A 22,745-nucleotide genomic window follows, 5' to 3' on the forward strand; every position below is an offset into this window, starting at 1 on the left:
ACAGGGTTTCTCTGTATAGCCCTGGCTGTCCTGGAACTCACTTTGTGGACCAGGCTAGCCTCGAACTCAGAAATCCACCTGCCTCTGCCTCCCTAGTGCTGGGATTAAAGGCATGCACCACCACGCCCGGCTCAAAAGTTTTTTAAATGACTAATAATCAATCTCTAGTAGCACTTATGTGAGAATGAATTCTCCTGAATGACCTGCTAGGACATCATTAATGATTTAATGGATGCAATCATTATTTTCTGAAGAAACTTCTCTTACAATTAAACACAATTATTATGAATATCTACCAGAAGTTGCTATCATACAGTTGTGATGAAAGCAGGAGAGTTCATAAGTCAGAACAGAAGATTTAATTCCTTTTTTTAAAGATTTTACTTATTTTTTATTCATATGAGTACACTGTAGCTGTCATCTAACACATCAGAAAAGAGAATCGGATCCCATTACAGATGGTTGTGAGCCACCAAGTAGTTGCTGGTAATTGCACTCAGGACCTCTGTAAGAGCAGTCAGTGCTCTTAACCGCTGAGCCATTTCCCCAGCCCAAGATTTAATTCTTATATCTATTTGAAACTAATTTTCAAGGAAAAACTTCAAAATAATAATTCTGATACCCAGTTGTTAGGTTTGAATAGGAGAAAAATGTAATAATTTAAGCTAATACTAAAGGCTGAGCTTAAAATTTTACTATTGCGGTCTCCTGACATGAAGCCCCCCTAGGCCCAGAGGTTGGCTCCTGCTGTGACTGCATGTGGCCACTTCTTCATGTCGTCTGGCTTGCTCTGGTCTGTGGCTCTGTTCACACTACCCTGTCAAAGTCAGATGCCAAAAAAGCTGCCTCAAAGATGCTGCTGGAAAAGACTCAGTTTTCAGATAAACAGACATCAAAGCTGAGGATGTGGTTCTTGAACATTGTAGCTACTGCTCAGCAAGGGCTTGGGAGAGAAACTTTGCTGGAGAGGTCCTAGGCTATGTCACTCCATGGAACAGCCATGGCTACGATGTTGCCAAGGTCTTTGGGAGCAAGTTCACACAGATCTCACCAGTCTGGTTGCAGCTGAAGAGAAGTGGTCGTGAGATGTTTGAAATTACAGGCCTCCATGATGTGGACCAAGGGTGGATGTGAGCTGTCAAGAAGCATGCCAAAGGTGTGCACAATAGTGCCTCGACTTCTGTTTGAAGACTGGACTTACAATGATTTCCGAAATATCTTAGACAGTGAGGATGAGATAGAAGAGCTCAGAAAGACTGTGGTAGAGGTGGCAAAGAACCAGCATTTTGACGGTTTTGTGGTGGAGGTCTGGATCCAGTTGCTGAGCCAGAAACATGTAGGCCTCATTCACATGCTTACTCACTTGGCTGAGGCGCTGCACCAGGCCAGGCTGCTGGTCATTCTGGCCATCCCACCTGCTGTCATCCTGGGAACTGACCAGCTGGGCATGTTTACACACAAGGAGTTTGAGCAACTGGCCCCCATACTAGATGGCTTCAGCCTCATGACATATGACTACTCCACATCACAGCAGCCTGGTCCTAATGCTCCGTTGTCATGGATTCGAGCCTATGTCCAGGTCTAGACCCCAAGTCACAGTGGCGAAGCAAGATCCTCCTGGGATTGAACTTCTATGGCATGGATTATGCAGCCTCCAAGGATGCCTGTGAGCCTGTCATTGGAGCCAGGTACATACAGACGCTGAAAGACCACAGGCCATGAGTGGTATGAACAGCCAGGCTGCGTAGCACTTCTTTGAGTACAAGAAGAATTGTGGCGGGAAGCATGTTGTCTTCTACCCAACTCTGAAGTCTCTGCAGGTGCGGCTGGAACTAGTCAGGGAGCTTGGCATCAGGGTCTCCATCTGGGAGCTGGGCCAAAGCCTGGATTACTTCTGTGACCTGCTGTAGGCTGGAAAGCAACCCCCAAGTGACTGAACTTTTCTAAGCCATGGAGTGACTGGAGAAATACAGGCCTCTTCTCTGTTTACCATGAGACAGCTGCTATGGGTCCACACGCATGGGTGTTTCCTAGTCCAGAATTTGAATTGGAATCCTTTCTACTCACTACTTACTGCCTGCTGTGGGCCAGGTGAAAACACAACCCCCATCCCCTAGGGCAGTCTGGCTCTGGGCTCAGGCCTTGAGTGTTTTGCAAGGCCTGTGTGGGATGTGGGTTTGGAAGATGTGAACAATCACAGACTCTTCTAGGCAGCCCTTCTCAGCATCACCCTTAAGCCTGACAGGCCCTGCCTTCATTCTATGATCACCTGCCTTCCACAAACACAGGTATATATTCAAGGTACCTGATACCTGAAGCAGGTTCTATACCTATCCCCACTGGGCTTGGTGTGACCAGGTTGTGCAATCATGTTATAAACTGGCCCAGAGAAGCTGGACTTACTTCTATGAAACACCATGGGCCATAGCCCTGACTGTCCAACATTTGACAGGATAGGATCAGCCCATGGGGCAGCAGAAGGACCTGTGGGCTGAGTGGGACAGGTATCATGAGATCAGAAGGGATCTATCTATCTTAGTAAACAGCAACAGGCTGATCCAGTGCTGGGGAGATGTCCAAGACTTATAAGGCACCAACAGGTGAAGAATGGCTGACTTACTTATTTCTTCACTCCTTCGTTCCAAGTACCCTCATCCCCTGCTAGTTATGATCTCAAGGTAGTGATTTCTGGTGCTGCAGGCCATTGGGTGGAGCTTTCTAATCCACTAGCCAAGCCTGAGCCATAGAGATCATAAACCCTAACTAGGCTTCTACCCTGTGAGTTTCTGAGATTTGTAGCTCAAGATCTTCAGTGTTAGGAACGGGGAGGATGCTAAAACAGCAGGGCCAGGCCTGACTCAAAAGGCTGAACCTCTCCCACTCTGGAGTGGATAGTCCTACCTACATCAGTTGAACCACCTATTGACCTTAACCTACTGGAATAGAGGTGTCCCTGAACATTCACTGAGCTCAGTGTGGCCAAGGCTGAGAACCTGGGGTGCTAGGTCAGGGGATTCCTGAGACCGATAGACTCTGCCAACCATCTGATACCTGTAAAGTATTGGGGGCTACACTGACCCCGCTGACTTTGAGAAGACACAGCTCTACAGACCCCAGTTAAGGGTACATCCATGCCAGTACAAAAAGGCCAGTGTGAGGGACAGAGTCATCTTGACCTCCCATTCTATAAGAAGTGGTCATCGGTGCGCTCATGTGCTATGTGTGATATGAGGTAGTAGATGTTGGAACACTGGCTGGCACTGTGGGGCCATGAGCCTGCTCCCACACTGGCTGCTCAGCCAGAGCTGAGTCCTTCTAGCCTTGACTCCAAGGGTTTAGTGGATGGGAGTATTCTCCGAATATAAGAAGTGAGTGACATGGAGTTCTCCTAGTTGTGGGCAGAGCACTGGTGAAGCGGGCTGGGGAAGAGCCTTCTGCAAGCAGATGGAGTGATTAAGGTGGCATGTGGATAAGCAGTGCCACAGTCAAGGGTCCTGCTGGAGAGTCAAATGATGGAAGTAGATGGGAACTTGGTTAAGTTCTCTGGGGCCACAGAAAAGTGAGCAGCCAGCTCAGCCTCTTGCTTTTCTTTCCCTCACTGATGCTGGAGATTGACCTCAAGGGTCATGCAGGGACATCCCCACTGAGCAGTAACCTTCAGGTTCTGGGTTTGAGTCAGCAAAGTTGAGGTATGCAGAGATGCTGTCCAAGAGCTGACAGACTGGTAGATAGAAATTCAGTCAGAGTGGCAAGGCAGTCAGTGGCTATGGTGAGATGGTGACCATGAGCCATACATGACAGCTGCTTAGCTTGGGAAGGAGAAGGGAGAAAGGGCATCCTGGCACTTGAGGAGGGTCAGCACCCCACTGTACTTTGAGTACAACTTCTCAGTTTGGCCATCTGTAAGTAACAGGGCTTTATGCTAATTAGCAGCTTGCCTGGAGCAGCTGACCCCACAGTTAACTCAGGGTCCTATGGCTTCTAACTAGAGGGACGGGACGACAGTGGACCACATGGAATCAGCCCAGAGCCAGAGATATCTGGCTCTACAGATATCTGGGTCACACTCAGGTGTGTGAGTCACAAGGATGACTCCTAATGAGGACTGTGCCGAGCGTAGGCTCCTCACACAGCAGGGTATGGAGATTAAGAGTCAGATGGCTCACAGCTCCTGAGGGTCCTGGGAGCTCATCTTAGCCTGAACCCCCAGAGTACCATCCCTATAGTCAAAAGCCCTCACATATAGCTCTTCTTTATTCCCTAGTTAAGAAGACACTGCCTTTGATATCTTGATGGTGCCTTGATGTTCTATATGACTCTAACTCTGGCCAGTGGCAAAGGCTCTGTGTCTCCTAGTGTTGCAATTTGCAGTCTCTCCATACTAATCCAGGGGCAGAGGTACTAGGACAGAGATACAAGAGTAACTGAGGTAGCCCAGGAGAAACAGGAGCGAACAGAGGCCACCCCTTCCCACAACTAAGAGGTTAGCAGTGCTCCCCTGAGGTCCGAGCTCTGCTGACCCTTGGAAAATGAAATAACGTCCAGTTGAAAGCTGTGGCTGTACAACCTTTGTGTGTCAGCAAGATCCACAGTCTTCTCATGTACTTTATTAAGATGCATCTGGAACCAAAAAATAAAATTTACTATTGATTATGTACATTTTATTTCAGAAGATCAGTGAATTTCAGAAAAATACCTCCCTGTGATTAAGAAGAGCAGCATAACTCATAATTTCCTTTTAAAGAGCTAAATGGATACCCAGAGAAAATTGAACCTGGCCCTTAGATAATCTCTTTGTAAATATGAACCCAAAAAGTATAAATTTCATTCCTGGGGTATTTTTACTTTTTAATGCCAGGAATACAAGTATTGATTTATTTTCATTTAAACCTAAAACAGAATATAAGAGATGGAAGAGAGAATCTTAGGCATTGACGATAGGCTGACCCGTTAGAACCACACCTAATTCTCATCGGAGACTCAACAAGCCTGAAGGGCCAGACAGATGTCCTGCAGACTCTAAACCACAGATGTCAACCAGACTATTATACCCAGAGAAACTTTTAATCACCATAGATGAGGAAAATGAGATAATCATGATAAATACCAATTTAAACAATATCTATCTACAAATGTAGCCCTTTAAGAGATGCAAGAAGGAAAACTCCAAACTAAGGAGGTTAACAACACCCATGAAAACACAAGAAAGATATACACATAACAGCAAAACCAAAAAAGGAAAGTGTGTGCACATACACACACACACAAACCACACATACACACATTACCAAGAACAAGAACAACAACAACAGAATAAGTACAATTGACCAGTCTGGACCTGTGCCCTGAGCAGACCTTAGACACTAATTTGGCCAGTCCCACAAAACCCAGATGAAACTCCACTCCCAGGCGCTCTAACACATCCAGTATCATAAATCAGAGGTGAGGAGCACACAACATCTGCCACAACAGCAGAACTAACTGGGACCATCAGAACCCAGACACCCAGAAATTCCCCCCAACCAGTGGCAGGAGTTCCTTCCAGTCTGGCGGAAGCCCTGAGGAGACCTTGGGTGCGAACTATGCAGACAGGCCTACAACACTCAGAGGAAGCTCCATTCCCAGGCACTCTAAGGCCCCCAGGATTACAGGATCACATGATCACAGGATCCCAGGAGCTTAGTCACACCAGGATCTCAGGGACCCAGAGGCAGCTTGACTCCCAGAAGCTCTGACACACCCAGGATCTCAGGGATCATAGGATCACAGAATCACAGGATCCCTTAGACAGATGAACTCTAAGGAGTTCTGACACTATCAGGATCACAGGAAGGACCAGCTCCAGTCAGATATAGCAAGGGCAGGTAGCACTAGAGATAACCAGATGGTGGGAGACAAGTGAAAGAATATAAGCAACAGAAACCAAGGCTAATTGGCATCATCAGAACCCAGTTCTCCCACCACAGCAAGCCCTGGTTACCCCAACACACCAGAAAAGCAAGACTCTGATTTAAAATTACATCTCATAATGATGATAGAGGACTTTAAGAAGGACATAAATAAATCCCTTAAAGAAAAACAGGCGCACACCTCTAATTCCAGCACTTGGGAGGCAGAGGTAGGCGGATTTCTGAGTTCAAGGCCAGCCCGGTCTACCGAGTGAGTTCCAGGACAGCCAAGGCTACACAGAGAAACCCTGTCTCGAAAAACCAAAAAATAAAAATAAAAAAGAAAAAAAAGAAAAGAAAAGAAATACAGGAGAACACAGGTAAACAGGTAGAAGCCCTTAAAGAGAAAACACAAAAATCCCTTAAAGAATTGCAGAAAAACACAAATAAACAGATGAAAAATTGAACAAAACCATCCAGGATCTAAAAAATGGAAATAGAAATAATAAAGAAATCACAAAGGGAGACAACATTGGAGATAGAAAAGAGATCAGGAGTCATAGATGCAAGCATCACCAACAGAATACAAGAGATAGAAGAGAGAATCTCAGGTGCATCAGATACCATTGAAAACATTGACACAACAGTCATAAAAAATGCAAAATGCAAAAAGATCCTAATCCAAAACATCCAGGAAATCCAGGGCATAATGAAAAGACAAACCTAAGGATAATAGGTATAGAAGAGAGTGAAGATTCCCAACTTAAAGGGCCAGTAAATATCTTCAACAAAATTATAGAAGAAAATTTCCTGAACCTAAAGAAAGAGATGCCCATAAACATACAAGCCTACAGAATTTCAAATAGATTGGACCAGAAAAGAAATTCCTCCCGTCACATAATAATCAAAACACCAGATGCACTAAACAAAGAAAGAATATTAAAAGCATTAAGATACAATTCACAGACCACATGAAGTTCAAGAAGAAGGAAGACCAAAGTATGGATATTTCGGTTCTTCTTAGAAGGAGGAAAAAATACCCATGGGAAGAGTTACAAAGTCTGGAGCAGAGACTGAAGGAAAGGCCATTCAGAGATTTCCCCACCTGGGGATCCATCCCATATACAGTCACTAAACCCAGACACTATTTCGGATGCCAACAAGTGCTTGCTGACAGGAGCCTGATATAGCTGTCTCCTGAGGCGCTCTACCTGTGCCTGACTCATACAGACATGGATGCTCTCAGCCAACCATTGGACTGAGCATAGGGTCCCCAATGGAGGAAGTAGAGAAAAAGGACCCAAGAAGCTAAAGGGGTTTGCAGCCCCATAGGAGGAACAATATGAATCAACCAGTACACACAGAGCTCTCAAGGATGAAACCAACAACCAAAGAGTAGACATGTAGGGACCCATGGCTCCAGCTGCATATGTAGCAGAGGATGGCCTTGTTGGACATCAATGGGAGGAGAGGCTCTTGGTCCTGAGAAGACTCGATGCCCCAGTGTAGGGGAATGCCAGGACAGGAAAGCAGGCATTGGTGGGTTAGTGAGCAGGGAGAAGAGGGGGTTAGGATAGGGGGTTTTTGGAGGGGAAATCAAGAAAGGGGATAACTCAGAGAAGTACTTGAACTTACAATTATAGGGTACAGTCCATCATGGATTCCATCAAGCAGGGACAGAGGGGATTCCATCAGGCAGAGACTTGAACACGTAGTCATATCGCACACATAGTCATGAGCAGACAGCAGTAAGCCCGCATGCAGATCACTCTCTCCACACCCACACAGCCCAGGATGCTCTGCTTACACAGCCCAGCTTACGGAAGGGGACAGCCCACCTGATTGAAGGAGGAGTCACTGTCGGAGCAGTTGTCTGTGCAGCAGCTGCCACTCTGCTCCTTCTGCATTTTCCTCTGCCTGTCCTCACTTCGAGTCTCGTCTTCCTCAAACTTGTTGATCATCGCCTCGACCACCACCATCATAATGTTCTTCAGGGAATGCATCATTTCCTTATACCTTTAAATTCAGGGCAGACTTAGTGAATGAACTCAAGATACTCAGGTACATTTTTTTTGTGTGAAAAATTTAAAAAAATTTTAAGAACATAATGCTGTCAAGGAAAATCTAAGTTCCTGTTTCATAAAAATGGCACAACAGGCTAGCAAAATGCCAGGACGACACCGAAAAACCCTCTTTCGAAAGACCAGAAAATTTAAAAACAGGAATTCCAAAAGCATATGGTTTCTTATACCTTTTTTATCTAGAAATATGAAGTAATGTGGAAAAATCAATATAGCTCTAAGCCAAGCTTTCCTTGTGACATGCATTCCTGTTACCAGCAACACAAGCAAATGTTCTCATCACACCTCCAGAAGTCAGGTTATGATACAGTTGTTCACTCCTGCCCCTCGCCTCGTTCTCTCTCACTTCTCCACCTCTCTTCCTTCCTTTCTTCATGTCTGTGGGTACCCACAGCCCTGACTGAGACATTCAATGCTTTCTGGGATCTAAGTAGGAGTTCAGTAGTGGCTTTTCCAAGAAAAGCCACAGAAACAATTACAAGTGGTAGCATAAAACAGATTCTTGAAGTAAGACTTAAAACTAAAAAAGTTCTGCATCCCCTCAGCTCTACAAGTCTAAAAACTGCCTCCAAGGGAGGAAACTTAGGATTTTAAGATTTATTTTTACTTTAGAACTTTATGTGTATGGGTGTTTCACCTGTATGTGTTTCTGTGTAACATGTGCATGCAGTGTCTCCGAGGATGGAAGGGAGATGGGTTCCCTGGAACCACTCTGTGCACCATGGGGAGTTCAAGGGCAGCCTAACCCACAGAGGAATGCCCGGTGAGAAAGAGGGAGGGAAGAAACAAACTGTTCTGGTAAACATTAACATCTGCCCATCCTAAGATGTTCTGGCCAGGCATGATGGCACAGCCCTTTAATCCCAGTCCCCAAAAAGCAGAGAGAAATATGTCTTTGAAAACTCCATGCTTGCCTGACCTACAAAGCAAGTTCCCAGATAGCCAGTGCTACAGAGTGAGACCATGTCTCAAACAAACAAAAGGGTGTTCTTCCCTTCCTCATTAATTGCATAGTAGCTAAGCTATGCTCTCAGCACTCTTTGTCATTAGGTGTGCTCACATGTGCATCTTCATGTCTCCATTCCTTTAAAATTTACAACCTGGGGATTCAGCTGCATGTGATGTGGTATGCCTTTAACCCCAGCTGTCCAAGTGGAGAAAGGCAGATTTAGTTCAACACTACTTCAAAAGGAAAAAAGGAAGAAAAATAAAAAGGAAGGAAGGAAGGAAGGGAGGGAGGAAGGGAGGGAGGGAGGGAAGGAAGGAAGGAAGGAAGGAAGGAAGGAAGGAAGGAAGGAAGGAAGGAAGGAAGGAAGGAAGGAAGAAACGAAGAAACAAAGAAACAAAGAAACAAAGAAAGAGGAAAGGGCAGAGAAGGGAGGGAAGGGGGAGGAAGGGAGGGAGAGATGGCAGAAGAAAGGAGAAAAGAGAAGGAGGCAGAAAGACACACAGATAGACAGACAATTTAGTAGTTGAATGAAGAAGTTTAGAAAGTAAAACATGAGGATTATTAAATCCATAGAATATAAAGTAGGCCATCTAGTAGTTCCAACTAGGCCATCTGGAACTTTCAGGATAGCATTTGAAATGTATATAAAGAAAATATCTAATAAAAAATAAATAAATAAATAAATCCATAGAATATCTGAAATTTCCATTTGCACATAAAATGCTTTTAACAGGATATTTTTAAAAACAGAACTATAAGCTGGGCGTGGTGGCGCACGCCTTTAATCCCAGCACTCGGGAGGCAGAGGCAGGCGGATTTCTGAGTTCGAGGCCAGCCTGGTCTACAAAGTGAGTTCCAGGACAGCCAGGGCTATATAGAGAAACCCTGTCTCGAAAAACCAAAAAAAAAAAAAAAAAGTTTAAAAACAGAACTATGAATTCTTCTGCAAAAACTTATATAAAATGGTCAGAAGAGAAAATAAGAGCAGTGATTGTTTAAAAACTTACATAGCTGATCATTAGTATCAAGAGTTAAATGAACTGAAACGCAGCAGCAGCTACTGGAGCTTCTAGGACACAAATGGAAGCAGATACAGGATACTGACACCACCCAGACCTCCCTCCCTATAACACTTCAGGAAACATTCACATAAAGGCTGGGGAAATAAAAAGAAAACTTATCAATAATGGAAATCTGCCTATGTTCTTCCAAACTCATTAAGTAACATGAAATACCTAGAAGGATGCTCTTGTATGTGCCAATACTGGAGAAATAAACATCAAAAATGTTTAATTAGGGAGATGGCTGGAATTACTACAGTAAAAATGTACTGCTGCCACATGACCTTTGAGTAATTTCTCAAGGACCACAAAAATTTTCTTTTAAGAAAATAATACTCTGTACAACTTAAAATCTATCATCCACAGTTCATAAAGCATAAGACAGTCATTTAGTCCTTTTAAATCTTGGAGAAGTCGTAACTGTTTTAAACTTTATACATGGATAACTAAAATAGAACAAATAAAACAGCTTACCCAGAGATTTTAAAAAAATAATTTCCTAAGCGTGTCATATAAAACTCTGCACTTATCATGAAAGGGCTTCCACTGTCTGACTAGTTTTAATAAGTATTCTTTTTGGAATAAGCTACTAGGCACAGACTACCAGGTATTAAAATACTGCCCAAAGATCAACAGAACTCCTTTATTTTTCTTTAAAATAAGAAATAAGAAACTCCAACTTTATGGGTTTTGCTCTATATATTAATGATTTAAACTCTCTCTTAATATCTATATACTGCCAGTGGGTAACAACAGTAAATGGGAGTTGTCACAAAAGAAACAGAACTCCTGTCCAGCCTAGCTTTTGAAAGGTTTAAAAGTAAATTAGACTTCATGCTTTACAATACAGTAGATGATAAATACTCAAGTACAAATTCCAGTATCTCTGATACTGGGGTTGGCAGATTATTATATTCGGTGGTTTAAATCAGAATAGCCCCTGGGGGCTCATATATTTCAGTCCTTGAACTCTAGTTGGTGGAATTTTTCACAGCAATAGAAAAGCACCTAAGACTTTATTTTATTGATCTAAACTGACTTTCCATTAAATAAATTTTACTGAAGTACATGCACATTCCTTCTATTAGATATTACTTAAGGCTATTTTCATACTGATGATACAATATGCAGTTAGCACATCTAAAATGTTTATTCGTGAAATACCACAGTGAAAGGAACCTGCCAGCTGGGATGAGGACACAGAACAGATCCACCCACCAATCCGTCACTTGTGCTCCTGTGGAAACATTCGTTTCTTTGAGGCTTGTGTTTTGATGCTTCTGAGTTATAGTTATTCATTACATAATTTACCTAATATATTTTCTTCCTGGATATTTCCATTCAGCCTTTTACATGGATCATAGCACTTATCATACTGAATTGAAACTATTGTATGCTCAATTTCTCTTTATACTGTGGATTAGTAAAAGGTAGAAAACATCTTATTCACCTTTACAGCATACCACATTGTGGTTGCTCATTCAATATATGGAGAGTACTTGACACATAAGTGGGGGGGGGGGGGGAGTCCTACTGCTAAAGACAGTTTACTTTCAGCATCGATGTGTTTTCCTTGGCTAAAACTAAACTGGAGCCCAGATACATTAATAAAGGAAAGGGGTATATCTCATAGATTAAGGGATCACAAACTTATATCAGTTTCTGCCCAGCTCTAGTCAAGACTTGATGACAAACATCACGAGAATATCAAGACTGTTTAAGAAAGAGATAGATAATATGACAAGACCAGAAGCCAGCAGATAGGAGGCAGTCTCGATTTTTATAACATCCCTCTTTATCTTTCTCTGTGGCAAGCACGCATGCTTGTTCACACTCTTGCTAAAACTAAGTAGGATACAAGAACTGCCTTAATCCCCTCTGAGACAGCTGTCTTCAATGACCTAATTTTCTTGTATTTAGTCTCTCTTCAGGGTTTTATCACCTCCTAATTCTGCCACAATAATGACCAAGCTTCTAACACTGCTAGAGAATAAACATTGAAAGTATTATAATTTGTAACATAAAACTATAGTGGCAAATAAAATACTTTAATTTAATTAATAAGTATCTAAAATATACAAGACACTTTCTCTAGGCATTAAGATACAGAAATAGAAAACAAAAAAAATCAGATAAAAGTTTGGCTTTGTAGAACACCCACCCTAGTGAGGAGCCACTGAAATATGCAGATGACAGACATAAATTTTATCCTTCAGTAGTGGCAAAAGAGCTCAAACTGGAGGAAGCAAAATAAGGAAAGAACTAGAACAAGGAAAAGTTATTGGTTTAAGCAGAACTGAGAACAGGTCTTGCAAAGACAACAGTGAACTAAGGTACCCCAAACTGAATATTAAGTCATGTGGTCTAGACAAAGGACACTTTACCCAGCAAGGCAAACTGAAGACATTCCTGAGAGATGCACCTACTGAACCGTTTAATAAGGAGCAAGACCAGCATAGACCAGCATAGTGGGAGAAGTATAGAAAACAAGGTGGCAAACAGCTTAGGAGCATGTACAGGGAGCTCATGGCCAACCCTGTGGGCTACACACAGTCTGTGTTTGCTCTCTAGCAGCGGTTCTTAACCTTCCTAATGCTGCAACACTTTAATATAATTCCATGTGTGTGGTGATCACCCCCAACATAAAATTATTTCTGTTGCTACTTCATTACTGCAATTTTGCTGCTCTTATGAATTGTAATATGAATATCTGATATGTAGGATATCTGATGTATGGCCCCTGTAAAAGGCTTGTTCAACCCCCAAAGGGGTAGTGACACACAGGTTAAGAACCACTGCACTATAGGATGTGAGGGGCATGGCTTAGGGACACTGTCAAGAAATCCTAATGAAGTATTATTGTGGAGCAGATCTTGAGGGTAGAGTGCTCCTAACATAGCTGACCTGCACAAGTGTTATTTGGGATCCAAGGGAACTACCAGAAAAGGAATTAGAACCTTCCCTACATGCCTGAAACCCCAGAACACTAAGGCTGTAGAAACCAAGAGTTCCAACTCCCCATCCCCCAACACAGCACCACATGGAAACAAAGGGATCTGAGAACCTCACCCTTCAACTCATTGCATGTGCATCATTTCCGATGGTGTGTTAGTTAACTGACTTTTCTATATGCCTCGTGATATGTTGCTTATATGTTGTACAGCTATGTTTGGGGAGTCCTGATTTATGTTTCTCCGCCCATTTTACCCTCCAGATATATCTCCAGCATTCCCACACGTATTCCTCCCTCCTTTCTTCCTTTGTACTCCCTACTCTGTACTTCTTCATCTTAACCTCCCTCAACGTTAACAGTCTGAAGTCTATGGACCCCACTGGTATCCCAACTTCCCCTTCCTAGCTACTTCAACCACCTTAGTGTTTTTCTTTTCAAAGTCAACCCAATACTTAATCCTTATGCTGATCTACCCTACTTCCCTGCCAACCCTAATCTTATTAACTAAAATCTTTCTGCACTGTCCTTGGGTGTTTATCCCAAAGTGGTACTGAAGAAAATGGGGAGCCTAGTTTAATTGTCCAGCACATTAAAGCGGCCATGGTTGCTACTGCAGTTATTGTTCTATTCAAAAATAGGAAAAAAAAAAGAAACATAGAGATTTGATCAAACATAATGAACTCTTAGGCTGAGGACTCTTTTCTGAATAAAACACTCAATTCCTGCACATAAAAGTCAACTTCAAATAAAAAAAAATGTTTTTAATTTTTTATGTGTGTGTGTGTGTGTGTGTGTGTGTGTATGTGTGTGTGTTTGTGTATCTGATGCAAAAAACAAACCATGAACAGAAATATAAAAACACCAAACATAACAACCTGACCCTCCCAAAACCCACTTAGACTGCAGCTATGGCATATAATGAGAGTTAAAGGAAATCACTGAAAGAAACTCAAGGGAATTATTGTGTGTGTGTGTGTGTGTGTGTGTGTGTGTGTGTGTGTGTGTGTGTGTGTGTTCAAAGAGGATTAGTTAGTGATTGAGAATACAAACAACTGAACAAAATGAAGAGTGTAGTGCAAGCTATGGAAGATGAATACAGCAAAGAGACAGAAATGCTGAAGAAAGATAAAATCGGAAATGCTAGAAATGGAAAGTCTGGTAAATCAATTAAAGATCTCTGTGCAAAGAGAAATTCTTTCCTGAATAGGAAAGAGCAAGGACAGGACAGAATGTTGAGCTGGAATGCAGAGTTGAGGAATGACAGCCATCAAACAAGGCAAAAGATGAAACAACAAGTCCAGTGAGAAGCACAAGAGTGGCAGGACAATCTGAAAAGACCAAACTTAAAGACGAATGATATAAAATGAGAAGACTCTAGTTCTGCTTGCATAGGAAATGTTTCTTAGAGAATTAGAACAGAAAATTCCACAGAATTACTGAAGGAGATGCCAATCCAGACAGACATAGGAGGCACTCAGGATACCAAACAGACAAGACCAGAAGACAACAATAACATCATCATCATATTATAGCTCAAACACTAAATACGCAGAACAAAGAAAATGAAAGGACAGTAAATCCCATTTGTCTCCATTTAAGGAGCTCATTTGTCTCCATTTAAAGGCCAGGCCTGAATTTAAAAGAAAGCCATAAGGCACCAGCTCCAGGAACAGACCATAAAATCCAGAACAAGATCATAAAATCCCCTCCCAAAGAACAGCCTGGGGATAACCAAAAGAATGGGAAATATCTTATCTCAGGATGGGCCATGCGTGATGGGAAATCCTATCTCATCTAAACACTCATGACACGAGAATGCAGAACACTGATCACCCGGCACAAGCCGATCAGCAGCATACCCCTGTGACCTCCCCAGCACCCACATGAAATTTTAGATTACCTAACCCCCTCTCTAAATATAGAAGAACTAACATAGTAGCCAATCAAAGTTATACTAATGTCAACACGTTGGCCCCTACCAAGCACAATAGAGATTACCTAATCCTTCTGGAAATTTCCCCTGGTTCCCTATATGAAGGCCTGCAGGCCTTGGTTAGACGGGACTGGGGTGCAGTGTCATTTTGGAGAATGGTTGACCACAACATGCAGGTTATTTCTGCATAATAAAAGCTCTTTTTCTTTGCATACTATCTAAGGCTTGGGTCTTCCTTCAGCAATTTTTGGACCCTTACAAAAGTGTATAGAAAGTGACAAGACAAAAACACCAAATCACAAAGACAATCCCATCAGAACAGTAGCAGATTGCTCAACTAAAATGTTAAATCCAGACGGACCTGGATAGATGTACTTTGAGTTCTCAAAGATAGCTGCCAACACAAAATACTATATCCAACAAAGCTACTTGTCATAACTGACAGAAAAAAATATTTCCGTCATAAAAATAGGCTAAAGAAATTATGACCACTAAGATATTTCTCCAGAAAATACATAAAAGAACCCGTCTAGTTAAAGAAAAGAAAAAAAAAAAACATTTACTAAGTCATAGCACAAACAACATTAGAATAATAGTTGATAAAAGTTATTTAACTATAGTTATTCAACTAGAGGAAGAGGGTTAAAAACCAACACTACAAAAGGCAGAAAGCAATACACACTTTCAATAATAACTCTGAGTATTATTCGTCTAAATTTCCCAGTCAAAAATCCAAATCAGTAGAATGAATCAAAACTCACAAGCATGCACTTGCTGCCTCCGAGAAACACATCTCACCACACAGGCAGACAATCAGCTTGGGTGAAAGAAGGGGGAAAAATGCACCAAGCAAATGGACCAAGGACAGAAGCAGATGTCACAGCTCTAAATGTAAGCGAGTATCAGACCAAAACTAATTGAAAGATACCTAACATCACTTCAGACTCATAAGGGAATGATCTACTAGAGGCCACTATAATTTTAAACATCCATTCCCAGAACCAAGATGCACTCAGTTTCATGAAATAAAACCTCTAAAATGTCACAGACTAAGCCTGCACAACAGTAACAGGTGACTTCAACATCTCACTCTCAGCATGGACAGGACTTCTCAATAGCAACAACAAGTGTCTTCAAAGGGGGCTGGGGATACTACATTTCTACATTTAAAAGATCTCTGAGTTCAAGGGCAGCCTAGTCTACAAAATGAGTTCCAAAGCAGGCAGGGACACACAGATTGTTGCCTCAACAACAACAAGTCAACTCCAAATGGATCAAGGCCCTCAACATAAAACCTGATTCTCTGAAACTTCCAGAGGACACAGAGGGAGTGTCCTTCACAGGGTGAAAGAGATTCTGAAGAGGACTCCAAATCACTCAGAAAAGAAGACCAATATATATGTGAGATTTCATAAAATGTATAGTATAAGAAACAGTCAAAGCCACATATCTTACAGAGGATTAGTATTAGAATAAAGAATTCAAAAAAAAGCTAAACATCAAAACAAACAACAAACAAACAACCAATAAATAAATAAGAACCATGAACCCAGAGAGTTCTTTTTTTTTTCCAGAGAGTTCTTAAAAGAAAAAAAAAAATACAAATATCTAACAAACACTTTCCAGTGTTCTGCACTGTTAGCATCCAGTGAAATGTAGCATTTCGTTACATTGTAAATTTGAGAATTCCATCTCACCTATCAGAATGGCTATCACCAAAAGATGAAATGATAACAAAGGCTGGAGAGGCTTTGGGGGAAGAGGAGCCTTTACACTCCATAGTCAGGAGTGTAATCGATGCAGCCACTATGCAAATCACTGTAGAAAATTCTTAGAAAGCTAAAAGTAAAACCACCCTATCCTCCAGCCATATACCCAAGAGATTATATTATGTTACAGAGGTATTTGCATATCCATAGTTACTGCTGCTCTGTTCACAATAGCTAAGACATGGTATAAGCCTGGATGTCTACCAACTGATGGATAATGAGATTCTGTCATTTACATACAATGGAATTTTATCCATCTATAGAGAAAAATAAAATTTGCTGGAAAATGGAACAGAAAAATACTATATTAAGCGATACAACTTAGACCCACCAAGAAAGATATCACGTGTCCCCACTCATATGTGAATTCTAGATTTTAATTTTTTTTTTCCAGACAGGATTTCACTGTGTAGCCCTGGCTGTCCTGCAACCAGCTCTGGAGACCAGGCTGGCCTTGAACTCAGAGATTTGTCTCGTCTGGGTAGGAAGCTAGAGGAGTCCATGGAAGGGGGAAGACGTACAGAACTGTTATGGTCATACTCACTCTTTAGATTCCTGCGTTCTTTTGGTAACATGCTGAACAACCGTGTCATAGCCAGAATCCTCCCCCTGATTCTGATCAGATGTGCATTTTTCCATTTCTTCTTCAATCATAGACCCCAACGTGTTACATATGTGCTGTCTGAGGTATTTCACAAATTCATAGCTGAAACAAACATAGAAATAAAATGTAGTAAATATTACACTCTCAGCTATTAATCAGATCCAGGAAATCTAGCACACAAAGGCCTGTAACATATTATGATGGCTTTGCCTTGTCATTAAGAAAATAAATAACAAATATTGGCAAGAACACCTCCAGCCCCTAACACTTTGCTGTTATTTACTTCGAGAGTTAAGGCATAGGAGCAGGGTTTCTCTATGTAGCTCAGGCTGGACTCAAACTCAAAATCCTCCTGCATCAGCATCCTGAGTCCTAGATTACAGATGCATACCATTGACTGATCAACCTTCCTACTTAAGTAAAAGACCTAAGCAACTGACCATGATACAGTACAGTCATAAGAGTGAATTAAAGTGAGAATTCTAATATAGAAGCAATTGACTGCATAGGTATTATAGATATTTTTCTTGCAAAATATCACACACACAAACACATGCACATCTTGTACACACATATTGTTACTTTAAAAATAAATTGAAAAAGTTTAAACTTCCTTTCAGCGACAGCAGAAAACATCTTTTTAATGTATTCTCCTGCAGCTCCTCAGAGCCAGTGTTAAAAACAAAAAAAAAAAAAAAACAAAAAAACAACAAAAAAAAAAACAAAATAGGAAGAATTTTAAAATGTCCTCAAAGATTTACATCTGAATCTTGCAAGTTTTTTGCTTATAAGGAAAGACACCTGGAAGCCACCACATCTCTGAAGCAGCTCAAAATCCACAGCCATAAGCCTCCTTGCTTCCTCCACTAATGAAACCCTTTCCTTGGCATAGGAAAACACTGCTAAGCTGGGTAAAGGTGCGTACATTTCCACTGTCCTGTGAAACTGATACAAAACTACAGAAAGCCAAAAACTATTATTTCATAATGCCGTGTGTGTGTGTGTGTGTGTGTGTGTGTGTGTGTGTGTGTGTGTGAGAGAGAGAGAGAGACAGACAGACAGACAGACAGACAGACACAGACACCGACAGCGACACAGACACATAGAAAACATGTACTCTCTCCATCTCCCCTTCTAGAGGTCTCAAGTATTTCCTGCCATCTTAAAGGAAGGGAGAGTATGTAGATCTGCAGCTTAGAGACAAAAACAACAGAGGCTGCTGGAGGATGGGACAGGCTAGTATCTCCACACGACAAATCTTCTCTGCAATGGTACTGTCTAACTTATTTCTCCCCAATGACCACACTTTCTCCCACTTTGGCTCATTATACCTGAAACTCACTGACTCAATCGTCTCCAATAGCATCTACTTATAAAATTGCTAATATCCCAGAAACTCAGTATCCATATAAGCTTTTGATAAATGAAATGATAAAAGGCAGATGTAATTGCAGATTTTATAAATATTAAGGTAAGAGAATACTAAGGGAAATCTTTATGTACATTAGTTTCATAATCTAAATAAAATTGAAAAAAAAATCCCAAAATATAATACTAAAGCTCCTGACTTACTATTTTTTTTGATTTTTAATATTTTTATTACATATTTTCCTCAATTACATTTCCAATGCTATCCCAAAAGTCCCCCATAGCGCCCCCCACTTCCCTACCCACCCATTCCCATTCTTTTGGCCCTGGCATTCCCCTATATTGGGGCATATAAAGTTTGCATGACTTACTATTTTTAAAGCACGATGTGCCAGGTGTAGTGTTATGCACCTGTCCCAGCACGTAATTTATTGTTTTAGTGAAAGCAAGAAAAACAATACAGAGTGTTGGGCTTCTAAAAGTGACCACTGTGTGTCTTGGAATTTATGGGTGGACATTGCTATCAGATGGACTAGGAATGGTGGCTAGATACAAAATGATGATGCACAAGTCAATAGTAGTATATATTATATACCATATGAACCTATAATCAAGATCAAGTACCATTAACCAATAGTAGTTAGAAATAGATAGTGATTATTTCCAGGGGAAGAAGGGACAACTAGAAAAGGAGTTTGAGCTGACCTCTGACACAGATGGGAATGTTGCATGTGTTTGAGCTGAGTAGTGAGCACCCATCTGCACCCACCCATGCAAAGGTGCTGTTCAGCCATACTCCCAATAGTTGTGTGTTTTGTGAACTCCTCAGTAGTGTTCTTTTTTCATTCTCTTGCTTCTGAGATTCAAATCAGTGGATTAAAGAAGATTGTCATATTACTATGTCTACATAGTAAGTTTCAGGCCAATCAAAGCTACATAGTGAGATTCTGTCATTAAAAACAAACAAATGGATATGTAATAAATCCACTTTTATTTGAGAAGGTGCCAAATTTTCTATATTGTGCTTTTAAAATAATGAACCTATAACCAAAAGAAAACAAAACAACAACAAAACTGACACAAATATGTCTAAACAAAAGAGTATCATCCAATCATTCTTTTTTTTTTTTTTTTTTTTTTTTTTTTTTTTGGTTTTTCGAGACAGGGTTTCTCTGTGTAGCCCAGCTGTCCTGGAACTCACTCTGTAGACCAGGCTGGCCTCGAACTCAGAGATCCACCTGCCTCTGCCTCCCAAGTGCTAGGATTAAAGGCGTGCGCCACCACGCCCGGCCTCATCCAATCATTCTTATCAGCATCAATTTTATATGGAAATAAGCAAAAACAACGGAAACCATAAGCATAATCATAAATTTAAAAAATCAAGCTGGGCCTGGTGAAACATGCTCCCACCACTTGGGATACTTAAGTTCAATAGTCATTTCCAGGCTATCCTGGGCTTGCCGGGCAACATAGCATGCAGGTCTCAAAAATCCTGACTTATTAAATTAGAAACCCTACAGTGATTCTTTGCACATCTTTTTAAATTCCCTTGAGAATCTGAGCAAATTATAAAGAACACCACCATAAAACGGCAAGTAAAACATAACCTTTTACAGAGAACATTAAAGGACTGAAGGGTCCCTTAATACCCATTTCTAGAAACTGAACTTCGAGATATCCAAAAGTCAGTAAAAACCAAGAAAAACTGCCTCCTATCAGGCATGAGGCTCGGGTTCCATTCCCAGCACCTGAATGACCAAGTCAAAAGCAACATCACAGGAAAAGTATCTGTGAGAGACAAACACTGGATTGTAAAAGGCTACAACTAATCCTGTGCCTGGAGGAAGACCTTGAAGCGGAGAGGCCTAATTCACTACATGAACAAACTCCAAAGAAATGCATTGAGCCCTAAGGATCTTTATGTATAAGGAGCAGTGTGCATTGTAAAAGGTCCTTCAGGTTGCACCTAACACTTCCTCTCTCCGTGCTTCTCAAAACTGGGCAACCTGCTCCCTTTCAGTGGGTCTAGGACATTTGTATGGCGCCCTACCCCTACACAGGAACCCAGACCTGCTTCAGTATGAGAGGCCCTTCAGTATATGGCTTCTTACAACAGGCAGTGAAAGTAACAGACGAACAAAAACACAAATAAGGACTTGGGGGCAGCGAGGGGTGGGAGGTGGGGGTCACTACTTTTAGATAATGTGAAAGGAATTCCCTTAAGTGTTAAGATTGTTCTTTAAAGAACAGAATAATTTACAATTGATGTTCTTGAGCTGCTGTGACAGAAGAGAACACACAGGCAGAAGAGGCTCTACAAAAATCACTTTGAAAAAAAGGATAAATTCAGCATTGGGACAAATGAGAGAAAAAAACTAAACCAACAATCAGCTATTTTAGCAAAAATATCAAATAAATCTCTATCCAAATCATTTTCAGCTTTCCTGGACCAGTGGTTTGTTGCTTAAAAACTTATAAACTCGATTTTACTTGTGAAAATTTTCGTCAGTCTCCTCCAGCCGCAAGAGGATCTCCTCTGCGCACTCCAAGGAGGGAGCTCCGGTGATTTTCTCCTTCACGCTCTGGAACAGCTGCCGGAGCATCGCCTGCAGCATCACCTCATCCTCGCTGGAGAAATGGGCCATGCCTTGCAGCAGTCAAATCTCCGCAACCACCGCGGGGTCGCCACCAACAAAGCTCACTGCGCACGCGCGACCCAGCCCAATCGCCGCCGACGCTCAGCGTCGTTCCCTAGGAAACCACAGCGAGAGTCCCAGGGCGGGGCCGCGGATGAGTAGCGATGTGCAGGAAGACTGGGCTGTAGGTTTAGAGACCCAGAACTTGCAGAGGCTAACGTTGGATGATTGACGTTCCTTGGTACCGGCAGAGCTCAAGCCTCCCCCGACGGGAACAACAGACACCTCAGGATCTGCTGGGAGGGCCTAACGGGAAACGCCTCGGCTGCGCCTGACGTCAGCTCGCTGACCCGCCCAGGGGAGGAGTTAATCCCAGAGGAGAGTGGAACTGATCCTAAGCTTGACATGCAGGAAGGAGGAAGGAGACAGAAATAGATGAGGCCTTCAGTAAAAACAGGGCAAAGGAAGCCAAACTGAAATATCAACTGGGGATTGGGTGGTATTGAAATGTGGAAAAACCGTGTTCATACAGCAGCCGTAACAACTGTTGCCTGCCAATGAGGATAGCACTCTGTAACAGAAAAGAAACTTAACAATTCATTACAGGGCAGTTATGTATTTTACTAAGGAAATGCCACATGGCAGACTGGAAGTAGCCCTTGAACACTCATCCCTAGCAAAAAGAGCTATGGATAACTGCCTTCTGAGATCTAAAGAGTCATTGGTCTCTAAGGATGTGGCCATGCTCCAGAGGATGGCCCAACATCCAAAAGGATATAGGCAGCAAGTCAATTCTGTGTTTTGTTTACGGAGTTTGGATTGGTGGTTAAGAGCACTAACTGCTTTTTCTGAGGACCCAGGTTCAATTTCCAGCACCAACATGGTGACTCACAACCTTCTGTAAGTCCAGTTCCATGAGATCTGATGCCCTCTTCTGACCTCCGTGGCACTACTCATCTGTGGTTCACAGACATACAGACATGCAAACACTATACACATAAAATAATTTTTAAGATCAACGTTTTAAAAAGAAAGGAGTGTGGAAGTGGAACAGTATATGTGAGTATGATCTAATACATTGTACAAATAGGAAATTCAAAAACAAATCCAAAAATGCATTTCTTTAAAAGAAAAGAAAGGTGGTATTATTTGTGGAAACCTAAGATTTTGTTTATCAATCAGTAGGAAGTTTAAAAAGAAGCAGCATATATAGTATGGGAGCTTGCAAATGCACAATATTCAGATGCCAATAGTTACTGATGCCAAACAACTGATGAATGGTTTGACGTCAATAAACTTCCAGAATCCAGCTGTATATTCTATCCTCATCAGATATACTTCTCAGTTTAGCCAGATTCAGTAATTTTCTAGGAAAACAAATATTTCTATCCAGAAATTGCACCATATTTATTCAGAATATAAGGTCATTGTTTGCTTTTTAGTATAAAATTAGCATTTGTATTTTTAATTAATATTTGACAATTTCATACATGTGTATACTGA

The 22,745-nt window shown here is 41.6% G+C and overlaps 1 protein-coding gene and 1 pseudogene across 1 annotated transcript in view; one reads left to right on the forward strand and one right to left on the reverse strand.

The window, feature by feature from the left end:
* The window catches only part of Tbc1d32 (TBC1 domain family member 32), a 244,143-nt gene extending 222,641 nt beyond the window's left edge, over positions 1-21,502 (reverse strand). Inside the window, exons 1-3 of the mRNA XM_021174643.3 lie at positions 21,097-21,502; positions 17,179-17,340; positions 7,727-7,904 (exon numbers count right to left, since the gene is read on the reverse strand). Of these exons, the coding sequence (XP_021030302.1) occupies positions 7,727-7,904; positions 17,179-17,340; positions 21,097-21,251 (495 nt within the window). The 5' untranslated portion in view covers positions 21,252-21,502. The remainder of the gene's footprint in view (positions 1-7,726; positions 7,905-17,178; positions 17,341-21,096) is intronic.
* LOC110303531 (chitinase domain-containing protein 1 pseudogene) lies at positions 728-3,107 on the forward strand (annotated as a pseudogene).
* Positions 21,503-22,745: the final 1,243 nt, after the last annotated feature.

Source organism: Mus caroli, unplaced genomic scaffold (genome assembly GCF_978045245.1).
Source record: "Mus caroli unplaced genomic scaffold, Mus_caroli_1 scaffold_9, whole genome shotgun sequence".
NCBI lineage: Eukaryota > Metazoa > Chordata > Mammalia > Rodentia > Muridae > Mus > Mus caroli.